The 17,233-nt window shown below is 65.6% G+C and overlaps 1 protein-coding gene across 7 annotated transcripts in view; it reads left to right on the top strand.

The window, feature by feature from the left end:
* RASGRF1 (Ras protein specific guanine nucleotide releasing factor 1) overlaps positions 1-17,233 on the top strand; it is an 88,115-nt gene that overhangs the window by 45,682 nt on the left and 25,200 nt on the right. For 4 of the 7 annotated variants that reach the window (XM_059179794.1, XM_059179796.1, XM_059179800.1 and 1 more), the window contains 7 exons: positions 222-340; positions 1,977-2,137; positions 5,034-5,097; positions 6,744-6,880; positions 8,820-8,902; positions 14,929-15,177; positions 15,831-15,887. In XM_059179794.1, the coding sequence (XP_059035777.1) occupies positions 222-340; positions 1,977-2,137; positions 5,034-5,097; positions 6,744-6,880; positions 8,820-8,902; positions 14,929-15,177; positions 15,831-15,887 (870 nt within the window). The remainder of the gene's footprint in view (positions 1-221; positions 341-1,976; positions 2,138-5,033; positions 5,098-6,743; positions 6,881-8,819; positions 8,903-14,928; positions 15,178-15,830; positions 15,888-17,233) is intronic. The other 3 variants (XM_059179795.1, XM_059179797.1, XM_059179798.1) reach the window with 2 other exon arrangements.

Below are 17,233 nucleotides of genomic sequence, written 5' to 3'. Positions count from 1 at the left end.
TGTTCTGTTGCACGTGGCTCGGACTCGGGTCAGACAGACCTGCTTCCTTGGGTTTCCAGAACACAGTGAGACCATGCCTGCCCATAGAGTGTGCGGCGCGCAGGGGACCCTCGATTCACGACCGCAGGCTCCGAGAGTCCTGGGGCCAGGCGTTCTCGCTGGGGCTGGCCAGAGACTTGGCGTCCCCTCCTCCCGCCCCAATGGATTTCCCGTCCCCGCAGGATAATGCACGACGAAGTGAGCGAGACAGAGAACATCCGGAAAAACCTCGCCATCGAGCGTATGATCATCGAAGGCTGTGAGATCCTGCTGGACACCAGCCAGACTTTTGTGAGACAAGGTACGCCCCCCCACCCGGGCACAGGTGGCCGTGCAGCAGGGCGGGGTGTCCCTGGGACCCCTCCAGAGGGTGTGCCTGCAGGGGGTCCCGAGGCCACTGGAGGGCCGTGGGCGTTACATCCACACATGGATACTGTGGGCCTCACCGTGTCCTTCCCTCCAGAGGTAGACACGCTTCTCCCTAGGTGTCTGGTGTGTCTGTCGTGTGTCCCAGCAAACACTGACCCGTGCTTTTCACAGGGGACAAGGCCAGATACAGACTATTGGGTCACAAGCCTTTCCAGCAGAGGCAGTGTGGCTCAGTCCCTCTGTCCTCTGCTCATCGTCCGTGGTCCCTTGCGGAGCCGCATCCAGAAGGCTCAGTCCCAAGGAGGGCCAGGGAGACGCTGGCTGCCCATGTGGGGACATTGGAGCTTCGATGTCCCCGAGGGTTCCACCATCCAGAGCCCACATTCTGTGGGCTGCAGCTTCTGCTTGCATTCCCGGGGGTCCTCTATGCAGCCCTGGGACTCTCCGAGCAGAAGAGAGGCCCCACCCCAGCCTGGCCGGCGGGTTTGCATGCATCCTCAGCTTGGAGTTTTGCTCTGAGCCACCGTGTGGCCCCTGTGCCCTTCCCCAGGCTTAGCCTGCCCCCCACCCTGAGCCGCACTGGGCCTGCGCTGGACACGCCCAAAGGATGACCCCTCCTGGCGCAGGCAGCGTCCCCGCAGGCTAGGAAGCCACTCTGTTCCCCAAGCAGAGTGTTTCCTTCCCTCCCTCGGGGCTGTGCTGGACCTGGAACCAGGCAGGGGGATCCAGAAGCGCTTTCTCGCTTGTTCGACACGTGCTCGTTCATGCCGGGCCAGCGCCAGGCCGCAGGGACACCCCGGGTTGAGACCTGCCCCACCTTCCGGAAGCAGACTGCAGGGAGAGGGGGCCGTGAGGAGACAGACGCAGGGCGGTGGTCCAGGCCCCGATGGGTGCGGGCGGGGGGCAGAGCAGGTGAGGGAGTCGGGGAGGGCTTCCCGGAGGGGAAGGACTAGTGGGAGTTCACGGGCCAGAGAGGAAGGGCTTGCCCATCGGGGAGCAGCTCTCGGAGCCACGGTCGTGAGCTAGAGCTAGGGTGGCCGAGGCAGGACACGGCGCAGGGGAGGTGTGCGCGTGCCTGACCCGGAAGGCCTTGAGCAGGTGGGAACGGAGGCGTGTGGTGTGGGGGTCGGGTGGGGGTCTTCCTCCCTGGGGTCTGCTCTCAGCACAGGGTGTTCGGGATGGGCACGTCTGGCTCTGCGGCCCGTGAGCCACGTCTGATTGGTGATGTCTGCGTGGCACGGGCTGTGCATGGTGCTGATTCGTCTGGGCCAGCCCCAGCTCCCCACGTGGGCTGCCCCCCACGCCCCAGCCCAGCCCCACGTGCCCCGAAGGGCTCCTCCACCTGCCAGGGCTCTGGCCGGGGCACTAGCGGGTCCTGCCGGAAGCCCTGCTCCGCGTGCCTCCACCATCTGGCTGACAGGGCAGAGGGGACACTGCCCGGGGTGCACCCCTGCTGCCAGGAGCCGGGACTGCCCGGGCCTGGCGTTGGGACCCGCCGCAGCTACCGAGCCGGCCAGAGGCGAGCGAGGCCCTGGGAGCAGGGCTCAGGGTGCGTCCTCCGCCCACAGGCTCCCTCATCCAGGTGCCCATGTCCGAAAAGGGCAAGATCACCCGGGGCCGCCTGGGCTCCCTGTCCCTGAAGAAGGAGGGGGAGCGGCAGTGCTTCCTGTTCTCCAAGCACCTCATCATCTGCACCAGAGGCTCGGGGGGGAAGCTGCACCTGACCAAGGTAAGGGCCGCTGGGCCCGGGCTCGCAGGGGCTGACGCGGGGCCGGCCGGTGGGCCAGGGCGTCGGAGACACGGGCGTGCGCGTGCGTGCACCGGCTCCACGGCGGGCTGGAGTGAGCCGGCCGCAGACGGGTTTTCTAGGGAGATGGTGGGGAGTGGGAGGGTGAGTCGTGTCGGGACCCCCGCGGGAGCCCCCACACGGTACCAGCGCAGAGAAGCCAGGAGGTCCAGTGGAAGCCCTGAGGGGTGCCCCTGTGTGTGTGCGTGTGGGCACGGCTGCGGGGGAGGGGCCGACAGACAGAGCGGCCCCGGACCTCTTCCCTCCCTCGGGAGGCGCTGACACAGCTGCTCCCAGGCCTGCACCGGCATGGCGGTGTGGGCACAGGAGCACTGGGCCAGGCCAGGGCTCACACACGGGGCCGGCCCCACACGAGCCCCACACACTCAGCTGACTGGCCCATCTGGAAAGGGAAGGGAAACACTTACCCAGCAGGGGAGACGCTGTGAGGCTGAAGCTGGCTTTCCCGGGGCAAGGCCTCTCCGTGGCCCTCCGGGTGAGTGGAGCCCTGCGATTTCCCCAAACGCAGGAAGCTCCGCTGCGTCATTTGTGGTGGGAGGGAACGCATCCCACCTCCCCCCGACAGTGAGATGGTCAAAAGGAAAAAAACAAAGAGGGATCAGCACCACAAACCCTTCCTGCTCCTTCACAGACCGCAGGGCCTTGGCTTGTGCTCTCCAGGTCTTTCTTTCCTGGAGGACTGCCTTCCTCTCCCGGTGCCTGCTCACATGCCACTGGCCGTGAGGTGCCCCCGGGCAGCATGTCCGGCTCCCCAGCCCAGCACGCTGCTTACCTCACGGCTCCAAGCCCCGTGCTCCGTCTGCAGAGAAGGGCACCCATCCTCGGCAGGGGCTCTGCGGGCACACGGGCGGCGGGCAACCGGCGCCGAGTTGAGGCCAAGCACATGTGCCTGTGGGCACAGTCTCCGCTGCAGGCTTGCTCCGGCAGGTCCTCCGTCCGAACACACCGCAGCCTAGAAGGGACCGTAACCTCCTGCGAGCTGCTACAGCTTCCAGCGCTGGCATCTGGGACGGTCCTGCTCCTGGGGACGTGCGGCCCGGTCAGGGGTGGGCCACACTGGCGAAAATCGTCCACAGTGAACACAGCAGTGTCCACCGAATTCAGACCAGGCCTTTCCTTACTTCTGAGCGCCAGGGCTTCCACGTGAGGCTCTGGCCGGGCGGGTGGGCGTCCCTCAGCAGGCGGCCAGCCGCGGGCAGGCAGCGCAGACGGAGCCTGAAAGCGCGTGGTTTCCTGTTCGTGGGTTTTCTCCTGTTTGGGTGGGGACGGGAGGCCGTGTGAGCCTCTCACATCCCTCGGCACGACAGACACGGGGCTGCTGCTCGGCCGCCCCCACGCCTCGGAGTACCCAGCGGCACAACAGGACTGGACACACCTGCTTCCGGGGCGCTGCGAGGGTCAGGGGAGCAGGTGCAGAGCAGGCACGCAGCCCGGGATGCGGCAGGAGCTCGGCAGGCACAGAGCATGGTCGTTCTTGCTGTGGTGACAGACTTACAGCAGCGACGGCCACAAGCGCTTGCAAGAGAACCACGGCGGGCAGGGTGCTCTCCGGCCTGCTCTGTGGGCCTCCCCCTCCTGGAACCACCCGTTGAAGCGGATCCTGGGACGCCCCCCATCTGACGGGCAGGGGAATCGGGGCGTCTCGAAGCCCCCCGTGGCAAAGCAGGGATTTGAACCCACGCCGGCCGTCTGGCTCCGGGGCCGATGGTCTGAAACACAGGCGGAGAGACGGCTTTCCGACGCCTGGAGACACGTCCGCGAGAGTGAAGACCCCGGCAAGGTCTACGGCCGGAAGAGACTGTCGAGCACTGTGGGGCGTGGCAGCTTGTCACGCCTTGGGGCTGGCCCAAGGGGTTGAGGTGCAGAGCCAGAATGCAGGGTTTGGGGCTCTGCATCCCAGGGACGGCCTTCTGCAAACGGCACAGCCGGCTCTCTGCGGCCACCGGTCCTTGTTGAGGTGTCCATGCCCGGTGACAAGCTGCCCTGACAGAGGGCTCACGGCGTTCGTGGTCTCACCTCGGCTGCTGGCAGGGACGGGGGTCTCATGGGATCACGTCCAGGCCTGGGGCCTGCACCAGTGTTCCTGGGGTGGCCTCCCCACCTGGTCCAAGGGACACCCGGAGAGCAGGCAGGAGGTGCACCTGAGAAGCTGGCCGCCAGCCTGGCCCACACTCAAGAGAGAGGAAAGCCAACACCTTTCCGGGGTGGGTATCGACATCTTCCACCACAGCCCACGTTCATGGCCACTGTTGTCACAGCACCGGGCGTCTCACGCCCAGGAGAGGCTTCCACACTCGAGGAAGAGGGCCACTTTCCCAGGCGTCCCTCAGAACAGGCAGCCAGCAAGCGACCGGGCGAGCTCAGGCCTTGAGTTTCTCCCTGACCCCAGCACTAGCCGCCAGGTGACTGGGGCACCTTGTGGGCAAGACCTCTCCCCCAGATCTCATCGCCCCTGTAAAATCAGAACGGGACCGTGACGCGTACGGACAACGGCCCCATGTCCCTTCCGGCAGTGAGACGGTGTGGCCCAGACTCAGGGGTCCGCACTGTGCAGGCTCAGGGCCCCCCACGGCAGCCCTCCCTGACTCTCACTTGGGGGACCCCGATGAGACGGTGCCACCTGACCCACTCCACGGGACTTCTTACACGAGGACAACGTCCCTCAACACGCAAACCACCACAGCCACGGGGAACACGACACGGGCACACACGTGTGCGTACGCACGTGCACACCTGTAAGGCTGTGTCCCGCCACGGTCCACGGGGCTCTGCCCCCCGCGCGTCCCACTGACTCAGGCCAGCCCCTGCTGTCTTTCAGAACGGGGTCATCTCCCTGATCGACTGCACCCTGCTAGAGGACCCGGAGAACACGGAGGAAGACGGTAGGACACCCGCTCACCCGCCCCATCTGCCTGGGGGGACGGGAGGGTGCTGAGGGGTGGCCGGCAGGTGGGAACCGCCGTCCACTGTCCTGTTTCCCTCCACGCTGCTCGGGCCCCTGGACATGGGTGCCCCATTCAGTTTGGGGTCCCAGCTCCTCCGTGGGCACCCCCATTCACATGTCCATGGGTCCCGCCCACAGTGGCTCCCCTGGGTCCCGTGGAAGGGGTCAGGAAGGCGCCGCTCTGTCCTCCAGTGGGGGCGTGGGGACACACAGGGTGGGCGCCTGGGCAGGGAGGGCGACTCGTGGCGAAAGCCGGGGGACGGGCGCGCTGGTGTGCAGGGCTTCTGTGGGGTTTCCCTGCCCAGGCGTCACCGGGGGATGGGCTCATTGTTTTAGGTTGGGGGTGGGGCCACTACTGTCGATTGTTTGGGCGGACGTTGGTCCTCTGACCATTCTGCTCTGTCCCCCCGCCCTCTGTGGGGGGACCCCAGCGGGACTCTGCGTCTTCGCCCTTCCCCAGACCGGGGATCCTCAGAGCAGGGCTGTGTATGAGCCCTCTCAGATCGGGGGTTTTGCAGAGGGTGTGGGCCCTGTCCATCCACACTCAGTCACATGTGCCCGGTCGGCCTTTCCCGCCCCCGCTCGGGGAGCCGGGTCGCACGGCCCCCAAGGGAAGGACAAACACATCGTGCGGTCACCCAGAGCGCTCCTGGTGCCTGACCTGCTCTAATCCCAGCCACGGCGGGGCCACGGGAAAGCCCCGACTCAAGCGGAACGGTCGGACCCCACAGCCCTCTTCCCTCCAGGGCCAAGGGAGATAGAGACCTGGCCCCACGGGACCCCCAGTCCACACGCCCACTCGCAAGCACCCCACGTCCCAGAGCAACCAGCCCCGTCCCATCCCTGAGCCACCACCCAGCCCAGCACGGAACCCTAAGACTCTAGAGGGTCAGAACTGGAAGCCTGGGGCCCCAGAGACGTCCCGTCCCCTCTGTACAGGAGGACGTTCGCAGCAGGGGTGGGAAGGGCACCCTTGGGGTCACGTAGCCAGCGACGGCAGAGAAGGGCCCTACCCACTTCGGCCCCGCGCGGTACCTGAGCTAACGAGAGTGCCCTGGAAGGCACCGTGAACTGCTCTCGCTCAGCCTCCGAGAGTCCGTGAAGTTCTCGGGTTGGGAACAGCATCAAAATTACCCAGGACGTCGCTCTGGGGGGCTCTGCCCCGCACTGAATGTCCAGTCCAGCCTGTAAACGTTGACGATCGGAAATTCCCCTTCAGGCCCTGGGATCACCCGAGGGCAGCGGGAGGGCCCGGTGGGGAGGCCGGTTCTAGTCCTGGCTTCCCCGTGGTCTCCGGGTCTCCTGGACGTCCTTGCTCGGAACCTCAGCAGCCCATTGGCGGGATGACGGCAGAGGCCGACCCTCCACCCAGGCTCCCCGGCTCTGCCGCTGGGACGGCCTCGTGGGTTTTGAGCTACTTCTCAGTCTTTGCTTGTGTCCGGAGGAGGCAGGGGACGTTCTCCCGGTAGCAAGGGGCCCAGTGCCTTCACTGTGGGTAAGACGGGGAGGGGGCATGGTGAAGATGTTTCCGAGCTCAGGAATGGCCCTGCTCATTCTGCTGACTCTGTGTTTTGCAACTGGAAGCCAAAGGAGCCAACCAAGACATAGATCACTTGGATTTTAAGATTGGGGTGGAGCCCAAGGATTCCCCGCCTTTCACCGTCATCCTCGTGGCCTCGTCCAGGCAAGAGAAGGCGGCGTGGACCAGCGACATCAGCCAGGTAAACCAGGTCACCTGTCCCTGGAAGCATGTGGTCCCTTCGAGTCTGAGCTTTCAGAGCTCTGGGGGCAAGGTTCTAATGTAAAGGACACAAGTCCAGCCCTGGCCAAGCCTGAGGCCAGCTGTCCCCTCCCATTGACAGAGTCTGGAAAACTGGGCAAAGTCTGGGCAGTCTGGGAACCCCTTGTACTGGGATCATGCCTTACTGTGATTTTTAAAACTCCAGATTCTTGGGCTCCCCTGGGTTTCTTCCCCACAGCCCAATGGGGAAGTTTCAGGAACCAAGTTTCAGGGACAAAGCCGGGGAATCCACCTTTTAGCACGTATGCCCCAGGACATTGGCACACACAGAAAAGTCTGAGCACCACCCCTGTGGGATGCTGGACATCACAGAGCTTCGGGACACAGGCAGGGCCCTCCAAGGCCTAGTGTCAGCTACGCCGAGAGAAGGCTTGGCCTCTCTCCTTGACTGCACGCCCGTCAGAGACCAGGAAGCACGGGGACCAGTGAGCAGCTCCGGAGGGCTGTGGGCTCATGCGGGACTGGGACAGACGGGAGTCCGTAGAGGCTGTCCGTGGCCCCGGACAGGACCGGCCTCTCCCTGGGTTAGCGCAGCCCCGTCCCCGTAGCGGAGGAGCCCCCCGGGCCGTCCCTGCAGCTGCCCCTGCAGACTGGGTGAGCCTCCTGGGGAGCAGCGGACAGCGGGAGGAGGGGGATGGCCAAGCTGGGGATTCCCGTCATTTGAGGCAGGAGGCCTGCGGCAGAGGCTCTGCTCTATCTAGTGGTGGGCCCCCCACCACTGTTCTTATGCCCCCTTTCCAGGCTGCCCAGACGGCCCACTCCGCCCGCCTCTGGCCTGCCTGCCCGTCTGGAAACTCCAGGAGAGCAAGGCAGCTCAGGGGAGCATGCAGCGGGTATCTGCCCCTTCTGTGTGCAAACACCTGTTCTCAGAGCTCCCAGTGTGCCCTGGAGAAAACCCCAAACCCGGAAACTAGGAAAGAGTGCCGAGGCCAGTGGGGGCCCCTGGTCCTCCCCTGGGGCCCCGATGTCTCCAGGGAGCCCTGTCCACAGCCAGACACCCTGCCTTCCGCTGCTGCAGTAGAACCAGGGCTGAAGGGAACCTCTGAGCTGTGGGCTGGAGACGCTGGGCTGGGAAGCGCAAGGAGCAGGAACCTCCCTCCGGCAGACCCCCTCCCAGAGAACGGGGGGGCCTAGCCCTGTAGGAACGCTGGTCCCGGCAGCCCAGGTGGGCCTCCCCCGCCCGGCCAGCTGCCCCGACACACGCGCCCTGGCAACCAGGAGATGCTGAGATGTGCCCGCGGCAGCGATGGGGACAGGGCAGTGAGAGGGAAAGGGACCCCGTAGAGATGGACTTTCCGTTTGGGAGTACTTCTTACTCAAAGCGGAATGTGGATTTTGAGTTTCTCCGAGGCTGAGGGAAACGTGGGTTCCCGCTCCCCTAGTCCCAGCAGCCCGGCCTCTCCCAGACAGGGTTTCTGACGTGGAAACCGCCCGCAGCCCCAGATCGTGGCCGTGAGGGGGCAGAGGACCCAGGGTGCGGGACCGCGGGCACGGGGTGTGGAGGCTGATGCCGGCCGTGGTGGCCTGACCTGGACCTTCACGCCAGACCCCAGAGGTCAGCCACCGAGCGGCCAGGTCGGGCGCCCCCGTTTGCCGACAACTCAGCAAGGTCGGCTTCATCCCTGCTTCGAGGTCAGGGATGGGAAGACCCAGGGAGGCGAGTCCCAAAAGGTCGCTGGGGTCGGAGTTGGGCTCCGATGGGAGTGAAGAGAGGCTGTGGCTGACCAGCCCTTGCCGGACGATGCTCCGGTGTGAGAACCCCGCATCCCACTGGGCCCATGAGCCGCTCCCTGGGCGCAGCTACTGTGGGGCCTGAGGCCATGGCCTCGGCTCTGACCCCGCCCCACCCCCACTTCCAGTGTGTGGACAATATCCGGTGCAACGGGCTGATGATGAATGCGTTCGAGGAGAACTCCAAGGTCACCGTGCCGCAGATGATCAAGTAAGTGGTGGCCGACAGCCGGCGGGCTCCCGACCCAGGGGAGACCGTGGCCACAGCCACAGCCCTGTGGGCTCGCAACCTGGAGACGGCCACGGCCATAGCCTGGTGTGCGTGTGACCTGGGGATGGCCACAGCCCGGTGCGCGTGTGACCTGGGGACGGCCACGGCCACAGCCCGGTGCGTGTGTAACCTGGGGACGGCCACGGCCACAGCGCAGCAGGCTTGCGTCGGGACGGCTACAGCAGGGCACAGGAGCCTCCAGTCACGGGTCTCGCAGACATAACGGCTGCACCTTCAGGCCTTGGAGGCGTCTGTTTGTTATACTAACGCGCATTCAGACGAGGGCTCCGGCTTCATTTTTGTCATTTCCAAATGTGGATCTGGGGGGTCGGCTGTCGGCTGTTTAAGTGAGGATAGGAGTGAAACGTGATGCATTTATTTTAATGACTATTTTTTTCCTCATCACAAAATGAGCGCATTTCAGAAACACAGGCTCAAGGACGGCCGCATTTGTCCGAGCGGCTGCAGGGGCGAGGCATGGCACGCTGAGCCCGTGGTCGGAGCTCCCCGGGACCCCCCAGGCCCGCTGCTGGCCCGTGGTGCGCTCTCCCCGCCTCACCCTCCTTCCTGCCCCCGCGCGCTCCGCACGTGATGGCGGACAGGTCCCTTGGTGTTTCCGAGCTCGGACCCCGCGCTGTGAGCGGAAGAGGGTGACGCCTCCCCACCAGGAGGACATGCAGGAGGTCGCGTGTGTGGTTTTTGTTTCCCGCACAAAGAGCCAGCGTCTGTGCCGTCCGGGGCGATGTCTCCCACGACCCCCTCGGGAAGGCGCACGGGGCAATGTCCGGCGTCACCCGGCACGTCCAGACCTGCGTCCCCGAGGCGACCATGCCGGGCTGAGCCCGGGCGGCAGGAGCGGGAACCCGGCTGAATTCTCTCAGTGGCCCCAGTGCCACCGCGGGCGCCCGTGTCTCTTGGATGCAGCGAGGCCCAGGACCAATTTGTTCGAGCGGGAAAATGATAGCCACATGTGGGATCACGGTTGAGTGTGAGCCGGGCGCCCCTCATAGTCTGTCAGGACGCGTCATCCACACGGCGAAAGGGAGCCAGGCATCCCCTGCAAAGGAAAAACCGCGTTTTAAGCTATGACAACGGCAGAGGGAAGGGAGTGTCACAGCACAGGGTCCGCGCGAGGACCCACCAGCCGCGGGCTCAGGCAGCAGCGGCGGAGCGCAGCGTCCTGGTCCCAGGAGCGCCGAGGGAGCAGAAGCCGTCAGGCGTGGTCTCCGCCCTCCCTGACCCTTTAGTGAGAGAAACGCTGTGGGTCTGAGTGGGTCCGGAGGTGAGAGGTGACGGCCGCTGGCACGGTGGGACAGACGCCGCAGAGAGGACGCCAGAGCCGACCGTGAGGATAATGGCGGGGAAGGGCGCTCTGGGAGGAGGGAACAGCGTGAACGGAGGTGCAGAGGCAGGAAAGCCCAAGTGTTGGGAATGATAATTAGCCCCGTGGGGAAGCAGGACGGGCAGAGCGGACTGTCGCAGGGGGAGGTGACCGGTCTCCATGTCCACCGCCAGACCGGCCCGCCCAGACGAAGGTCCCGGAACAGGAAGGCTCAGGGACCCTGGGAAGGAGCTGAGCCACAGCCCAGCGTGTCTGTTCTGAACACGTGTGAGGAGCCGGGGCTGGAGCGGGCGTCACGCTTGGTCACTCGGCATCCCTGGCCCCGGCAGCCTTCCCCACCCGTGCGTGGCCTGCAGGGACCGGCGAGAGACCTGACAGGGAGGAAAGCCCCTGGGCCAGCCGCACCCCTGCTGTCCCCACTAAGCTGTCCTGGCAGGTGTGTGGTCCCAGGACGAGTGTCGCAGGCCTGAGCACGGAGTGTCCCCATGCCTCGGGCACGTTGCGTCCTGAGTGGTGCCCGCCGGGTCCTCCCATCAGTGGGTTCGGCACTCGTACGCCCGCTGAGTTCGTGTGTCCGCGTGTCCCACACGCTGCCCCCTCGTCTGTCCTGCTCAGAGCTTCCTCTCACTTTTCACAGCGCGCTTGGGATTTCTTACAGGATCCGCATCGTGAACGATGGGGCGGCGGGGCCGGGACTCAGACGAGGGGAACGCGACGGCGAAGGGTTAGGGTCTCTGCCCGGTGCCACCACGACGGAGCACATGGGCACCGAGGGCTTGGCTGGACGGCCAGTGGGCGGGGACCGTGCCTGCATCTGTGCCCACAAGCCTCTGCGTCCCCGGCACAGCCCCCACATCAGACGGACTCGGGAGTGGCCCGATGTGGGGTGCGAAGCCCCACGCTGCCTCCAGGCACAGCGCGTCCGGCGCTCTGGCCTGTGGACACGGGTGGACACAGGCAAGAGGAGCGTCAAGCCACGCAGAGAGCTGAGGACCCTCGCTGCGCCCGCCTTGGGCCCCAGGGCACTACAGTGGCCCCAGCATGTGGCCTTGGGGATGGTGGTCCTGGGGTCGGTGGGGGAGCGCCCCCCTGGAATCACGGCAGCTCAGCCACGCTCAGAGGCATCTCGCAACAGACGCCCCTGCAGCACGAGCCCCCGTCTTCCTGACAAGAGCCGCAGTCCAGCATGGGTTCCCACAGAGGACAGAGGCCCTGCGACCAACAGTGGCGGCCGGTTCAGAACAGAGGCGACGGGTGACGGGAGATGTTTCCAGCCTTCTCTGTCCAGACGCAGAAGGGCCCGGAGAGAAGGTGCTGGGAACAAACAGCACCAGAGGGGTCCGACGTGAGCCACGCCGTCCGGCACGGTCCCCGTGAGCATGCCGGGCCCGGGCTGGACACGCTGGGGCCCAGGTGCAGAAGGTGTCCCCGCTCCGGGGACAGACCGGACCCCCACGTGGCAGCCCCTGGGCCGCGGGCTGGACGCCGCCGACCGGGAGGGCCCCCTCCTGCAGACACGTCTCCTGCCTGGTTTTCTTTCTCGTCTCTTCCTCTGGAGACTCCCGGCACGGAGCCGGTCCCTCTCTGCGTCCCCCGTGGGGCTTACGCTTTCCCTCGCCGGCCTCACCCCGTTGCCACTGCCTGTTGGAGCCGGGACACTTTCTCGGGCGTGTGTGGGGCGTCCCTCCGCTGGCGTCCGAGCACCCAGGCCTCTCTGGCTCCTTTGACACCACGATCTCGTCGCCGGCATCCAGGATACCTCCGTGATCTCAGATGGTCCCGTGCTTTCCTGAGTCACGGCGGACCCAGAAGCCGAGGTCTTGTAAAGCGTCTGTGTCCTACGGCAGTTTCCCTGGAAGGGGTCGTCCCGCCTGTTTCTTCAGGAAGGGCCGTCTGGACGGCAGTGTCTGCCCAGGCTCCGTGGCCCTTTCCTCCTCCTGAGAAGGCGTCTCTGCTCGCTGATGGTTTCCTTGCCCAGGAATGTTTTGAATCCCAGGGATGTGTCCAGAGAGGGCCCTGGGGAGACAGCGCCGGCGCTCCTGGACGGGAGACAGAACTCATGACCCCATTTACCACCCATGCCTGGTCCGGAGGCCACTCACTTCGTGCGGTGTTGGCTAAAGCCTTGGGAGGTAGACCTTCCTTCCTGTTTCCACGTCACAGACCAGGGAAGGGAGGTAAGTCTGGTATCCGACGACACACAGGACACGGGGGACAGGTATCCTTCCAAACCATATATTCTGACTCCAAGCCTCGTGTCCTTCAGCAGACCACGGGTAGGACACCCGTTCTTGCCGTGACAGCCTGTAGGAGCTGAATTCCTATGTTTTCGGGGCCTTTTCCCCGGAAGCTCATTTTGATAAGGTTTCCAGGCTTGTCCTTTATTTGCTCCTTCTGTGTCCGAGTCGCGTCCCAGCGGCACACAGGGGAGATGTCCGGCAGCCGCTGCCTGCGTAGGGAAGCACGGTGGCCCGCGTGCGCAGAAGAAGGGCAAAGGCGGCTCGAGGAAGGAGACCTGAGGCCCCAGGGGTGCAGAGCCCTCGCCGGGCGCCCACTGGGAGTGGGCACCGTGTCCGACGCCGGGCTGCTCGCGGCCGCTGCACCAACACGGAGACCACGATTCCGAGATTCACGACGTCCAGAAGCGAGAGCCCACAGCTACCAAGACAGGACGGGACCGCCCTGTGAGACCGACAGAATGCCCCTCCCGGGGTCTCCCCACTGGCGGGGGGGTGGGGCGCTGCGAGCGGGACAGCGGTCGGAACTGCCGGCCATCGCCACGCCGGGAGAGGCCCCTGACCTCAGGCTCCCTGCTGAGAGGCATGTGGCCGTGCGAGCCCCGCCATGGGGTCATCAGACCTGTGAGCCAGGCGGCCGCCCCAGCACCTGTCCCAGAGGACGGAAGTGTCCCGCCACCAGCTCCAACACGGAAGGTCCCAGAAGAGCCAGGCTGCTCTGCTGGGATCCCACGCCATCGGGAAATCACTCTGGCCCAGGATGCAGGACTCAGGAAGGTCCAGGACCCCTGCCCAGCCCTGAGCGTCTTACTGTGGTCCCGTACCTGAGGTCCGGTGATATTCTGCTGGCTGAAGACTGACCTCCGTACTTTAATAGGCAGCTGGGGGGCGTCAAGGTGGGCATGACCTCTGCGGAGGCCGGTAGGGTAAAGGGACAGAGCTGCTGGACAGTCCCCTCCTGCCCCCTGCCCAGCCTGGGGGCCCCTCACCAACGGCCGTGGCCGTCGGCTTTGTCCGGAGTGGAAGGGAGGACAGCCGTGGGCGGCTGCGGGTGGAGGAATCACAGGGAAAGAAGGCAGGACAGTTGTCAGGAAACGTGAGAGCCCTGGGGACCTAACGCGGCGACGTCCCTGTGTCGCGCTCGCTCATGCAGGCCTGGTTCCTTGTATGGTGCTTTGTTTTGATTCGTGAGCTCATTTTTCGGAGGGATTTATCCGTGAAGGTCTTGCAGAGCCCGGCGGGGCGGTGCTCTGGCGGGCCCACAGCCTGGGACCACTCTTCATACCGGTTGGGGGTCCCTGATAACGACGTGGTACGTGGTCGTGTGCCCAAGCCATGGAGAGACAAAGGGCATGTTCTCAGGAGCGTCTGTGCCGCGTCCTCCCTTCCCTGGAGCCCGGGCTAACCCAGGACACTCCCCCTTCCCTCTCCCAGTGGGTCGAGTTTTCAGGGCCCCCGCCCAGCGCCTCAGCCGTCTGTAAGGTTCTCACCCCAACAAGACCCAGGCCTGGCCCTTCCCAGTGGAAACCCTAGGACTCCGTATGCCTAAGCGGCCGCTGTCCCAAGAACACATGAAGCATCCTCTGGTTTCCAGATTCCTCCAGGAATCTCCTTAGACCTTTCTGTTCCCACTTAGTTTTTCCTGAGATGGAACTCATGTAGCATAAAACTCGGTGTTTTTAAGTGTGCGGTTTGGGATTTTAGCGCATCACTGTGTTGTGCGAACTTCACGGGCGCCTGATTGCAGAATGTCTCCGTCACCCCCCAAACCCCCCTCTGCCCTCCCCCAACCCTCCGGCGGCCGGCCACTTGCTCTCCGTGTCGGTGGACAGGGCTGTTGGGGACGCATCGTAGAAATGAAGTCCTAGGATGTGCGGGCTTGGCTCCTGGATTCCCTCTCTCAGCGTGTCCTGCAAACCCGCGAAGTGGGGCCCTTCCCTGCACACAGCACCCGCTCCCGGCTGAGCCGTCCTCCACACATGGACGCACCCCGCCAGGCTGCTCTGTGAGCCGCACGCGGACCCCGGGGTTGCCTCTCCCGTGCGGCGTTAGGAATAGCGGTGCTGTGAACGCTTGAGGACGGGTCGCCCTCCTCTTAGCCCAGCAACACGCCGTCTGTGAGTCTGATAGGTTTTGTCCAGAATTTCTAGGCGGATACGGGGCTGTTGCTGGGAGCCAGACCCGGCGTCCCGGCATCCCGTTCCTGCCTAGGGCCACCCTCCCACCTTCCCCAGGTGCCCGAGCAGGCCGGCCGGCCTCTAGCAGGTGTCCGTGCGTCCGTCTGTCCGCCCACCCGCGGCGGCCGTGCGTCGGGGAGGCAGCGGCGGCCGGAGCGTGGGCTCGCGGGCGCGGACCGCCGTCTCCCCGGGGCCCTGCCTCCCCCGCAGGTCGGACGCCTCCCTCTACTGCGACGACGTGGACATCCGCTTCAGCAAGACCATGAACTCCTGCAAAGTGCTGCAGATCCGCTACGCCAGCGTGGGGCGGCTGCTGGAGAGGCTGACCGACCTGCGCTTCCTGAGCATCGACTTCCTCAACACCTTCCTGCACTCCTACCGCGTCTTCACCACGGCCGTCGTGGTGCTGGACAAGCTCATCACCATCTACCGAAAGCCCATCAGCGCTATCCCCGCCAGGTGGGCAGGCCCCTCCCGCCGCCGGGCCCCGGGCCGTCCGGGCTGGGGGGGGAGCAGAGCGCGGGGCTCAGGCTGAGGCTGCGACCTGAGTTGGAGGGGGGGGGTGCGGGCTCCCCGGAACCAGCCCACCCTCTGTGCAGGGGCAGGGAGGGCTGAGCGGCCCAGGCCCCACTGTCTTCCCCTCTGCCCGGGAGCTCTTGGGGGGGGGCGTCTCAAGGGTGCACGAGGCTCTCCCCACAGCACAGGGCTTCCCCGCCTTCTCATTTCAGAAAGAAGGGGATGGGGGATGGGTGGAAGGTCACAACGAGAGGCCGAGACCCTCAGCCCTTCCCTGCTGGGACCCCACCCTGCTGTGGAGAGAGGGGGAACCCCCTCGGGTGCACGTGGGCCGGTGCGGCCTCTGGGAGGCAGTCCGCCTTGACCTCGCGTCAAGACCCCCCGTCCAGCCCCAGCGCCACAGCGCGGCCCTGCCATTGGGCCAGCCGGGACCCGGAGAGGCCGGGAGACTCGTCCCCAGGCCCCCAGGCGTCCGGGGCTGCGTGGGGGCCCGTCCATGAGTTGGTGGAGCGGGCAGCGGCGGTGGCCCTCACTCTCCTTTTCCTCCTGTCCTCCTGCTGCCCTGCTCCGTCCGCTGTTCATCCGCCCGCCCCCAGCTCTGGCCAAGCCTCGAGGGGCCCGGCGGGTCACCGCGAGCCCTGGGTCCCTGCCAGGTGAGAACTCGGACAGGCGCAGCCCACGTCACGGGGTCCGGGCTAGCCTGGCAGAGGCCTGGGGCAGCCCAGAGAGCCGGCCTGGGAGCCGCAGGGTCCGTCCAGCTGCCGGGCACCCAGCCTCTGAGCCCAGCAGGGGCCTCCAGCCCCGCCCCACCAATGAGTCACGCGGGCGAGAGCAGCACGGAGCGAGGCCGGGCAGGGAGTGACCACACGTGGGCCTGCAGCCCACAGAGACGCATGGGGAAGGGAGTTAGCCTGGGGACGGCGAGGCCACGTCGTGAGGGTTGCTCTGTGGTCGTCCGAGTTCAGAGACCCGATCCATCCCCCGAGGGAGGTCGCTGCTCTGGGAGTGGGAGGGACCAGCAGGTGACTTCCTTTTCTGCCCAGGCCTGCGCGGTGGCCAGGCCAGCCCATCCCGAGCCTCAGAGCCCCATTGAATGCCCTCCACCCCCGGGGTGAAACTGGGGACAGAGCGGCTGCGCCCCACCAGCTTCCCAGGTCACTGGGAAGCCAAGCTGGTCTCAAATGAGCGCCCAGGATGTGAGGAGGGGTCGGGAGGCCTGGAGGCTCTAACCACCCTTCTTCCTTACCCTCATCTCTGCAGCCAAGCAGTCAGCCACCCATGCCCCGATGCCCCAGCCCCCACCTGCCCACACTGGCTCCCCGTCCACCTGCTCTGACTGTATCCAGGCGGGGCCGATCTCATTTCTCTGCTCTGAACTTCTGGAACCTTCCCAACCCGAGAAAGCTGGACAGACCCTCCCTCCCCCCGTGCAGGCTGGGTTCCCACGCGCAAACTAAGGAAACCCTTCCTGGGGGCGCAGGGGTCTGTCCCACGCAGAACACAGCACAGACACGTTGCACACATGTGAGTGATTGCATGTGTAACGACATGTGTGACGTATCTGCTTCCAGCCTGGCCCTCAGTGGTGGGCCCCGGCGTGCACAGGGAGGGGCCTGACCAGGACGGCCTGGACACCCACTTTCCACTCCCTGCCCCAGGCCTGCCCCCACTCCCATCTCTGAGCCTCGGCCTCCCCATCCGTAAACACGGTCAGGACCTGGGTAAGGGTGAGGTCAGAGCACGGGGACATCCATCAGGCCCCTGTGGACGGAGAGCCGGCGTCCCTGCCCAGACCCAAGAGGGGACACTGGCAGGTGCAGACCTCTGGCCACGGGCCGTGTCATCACACTGTCCCCTGCCCCATGCCCCTCAAATGTACCTGGTCAGAGGACCGGCCCAGCTGCCAGGGTCCCAAGAGCGTCACTTAAACTGTCTTCGCTTTTTGGGGCTTGGAGCCAAAGGACAGAAGCAGCCAGCATGGGAAGGAGAAGGCTTTCCC

The sequence above is a fragment of the Mustela lutreola genome, chromosome 7 (genome assembly GCF_030435805.1).
Source record: "Mustela lutreola isolate mMusLut2 chromosome 7, mMusLut2.pri, whole genome shotgun sequence".
Taxonomy (NCBI): Eukaryota; Metazoa; Chordata; class Mammalia; order Carnivora; family Mustelidae; genus Mustela; species Mustela lutreola.
The sequence above is the reverse complement of the archived record's forward strand: the minus strand, read 5'-3'. Positions and strand labels throughout refer to the sequence as shown.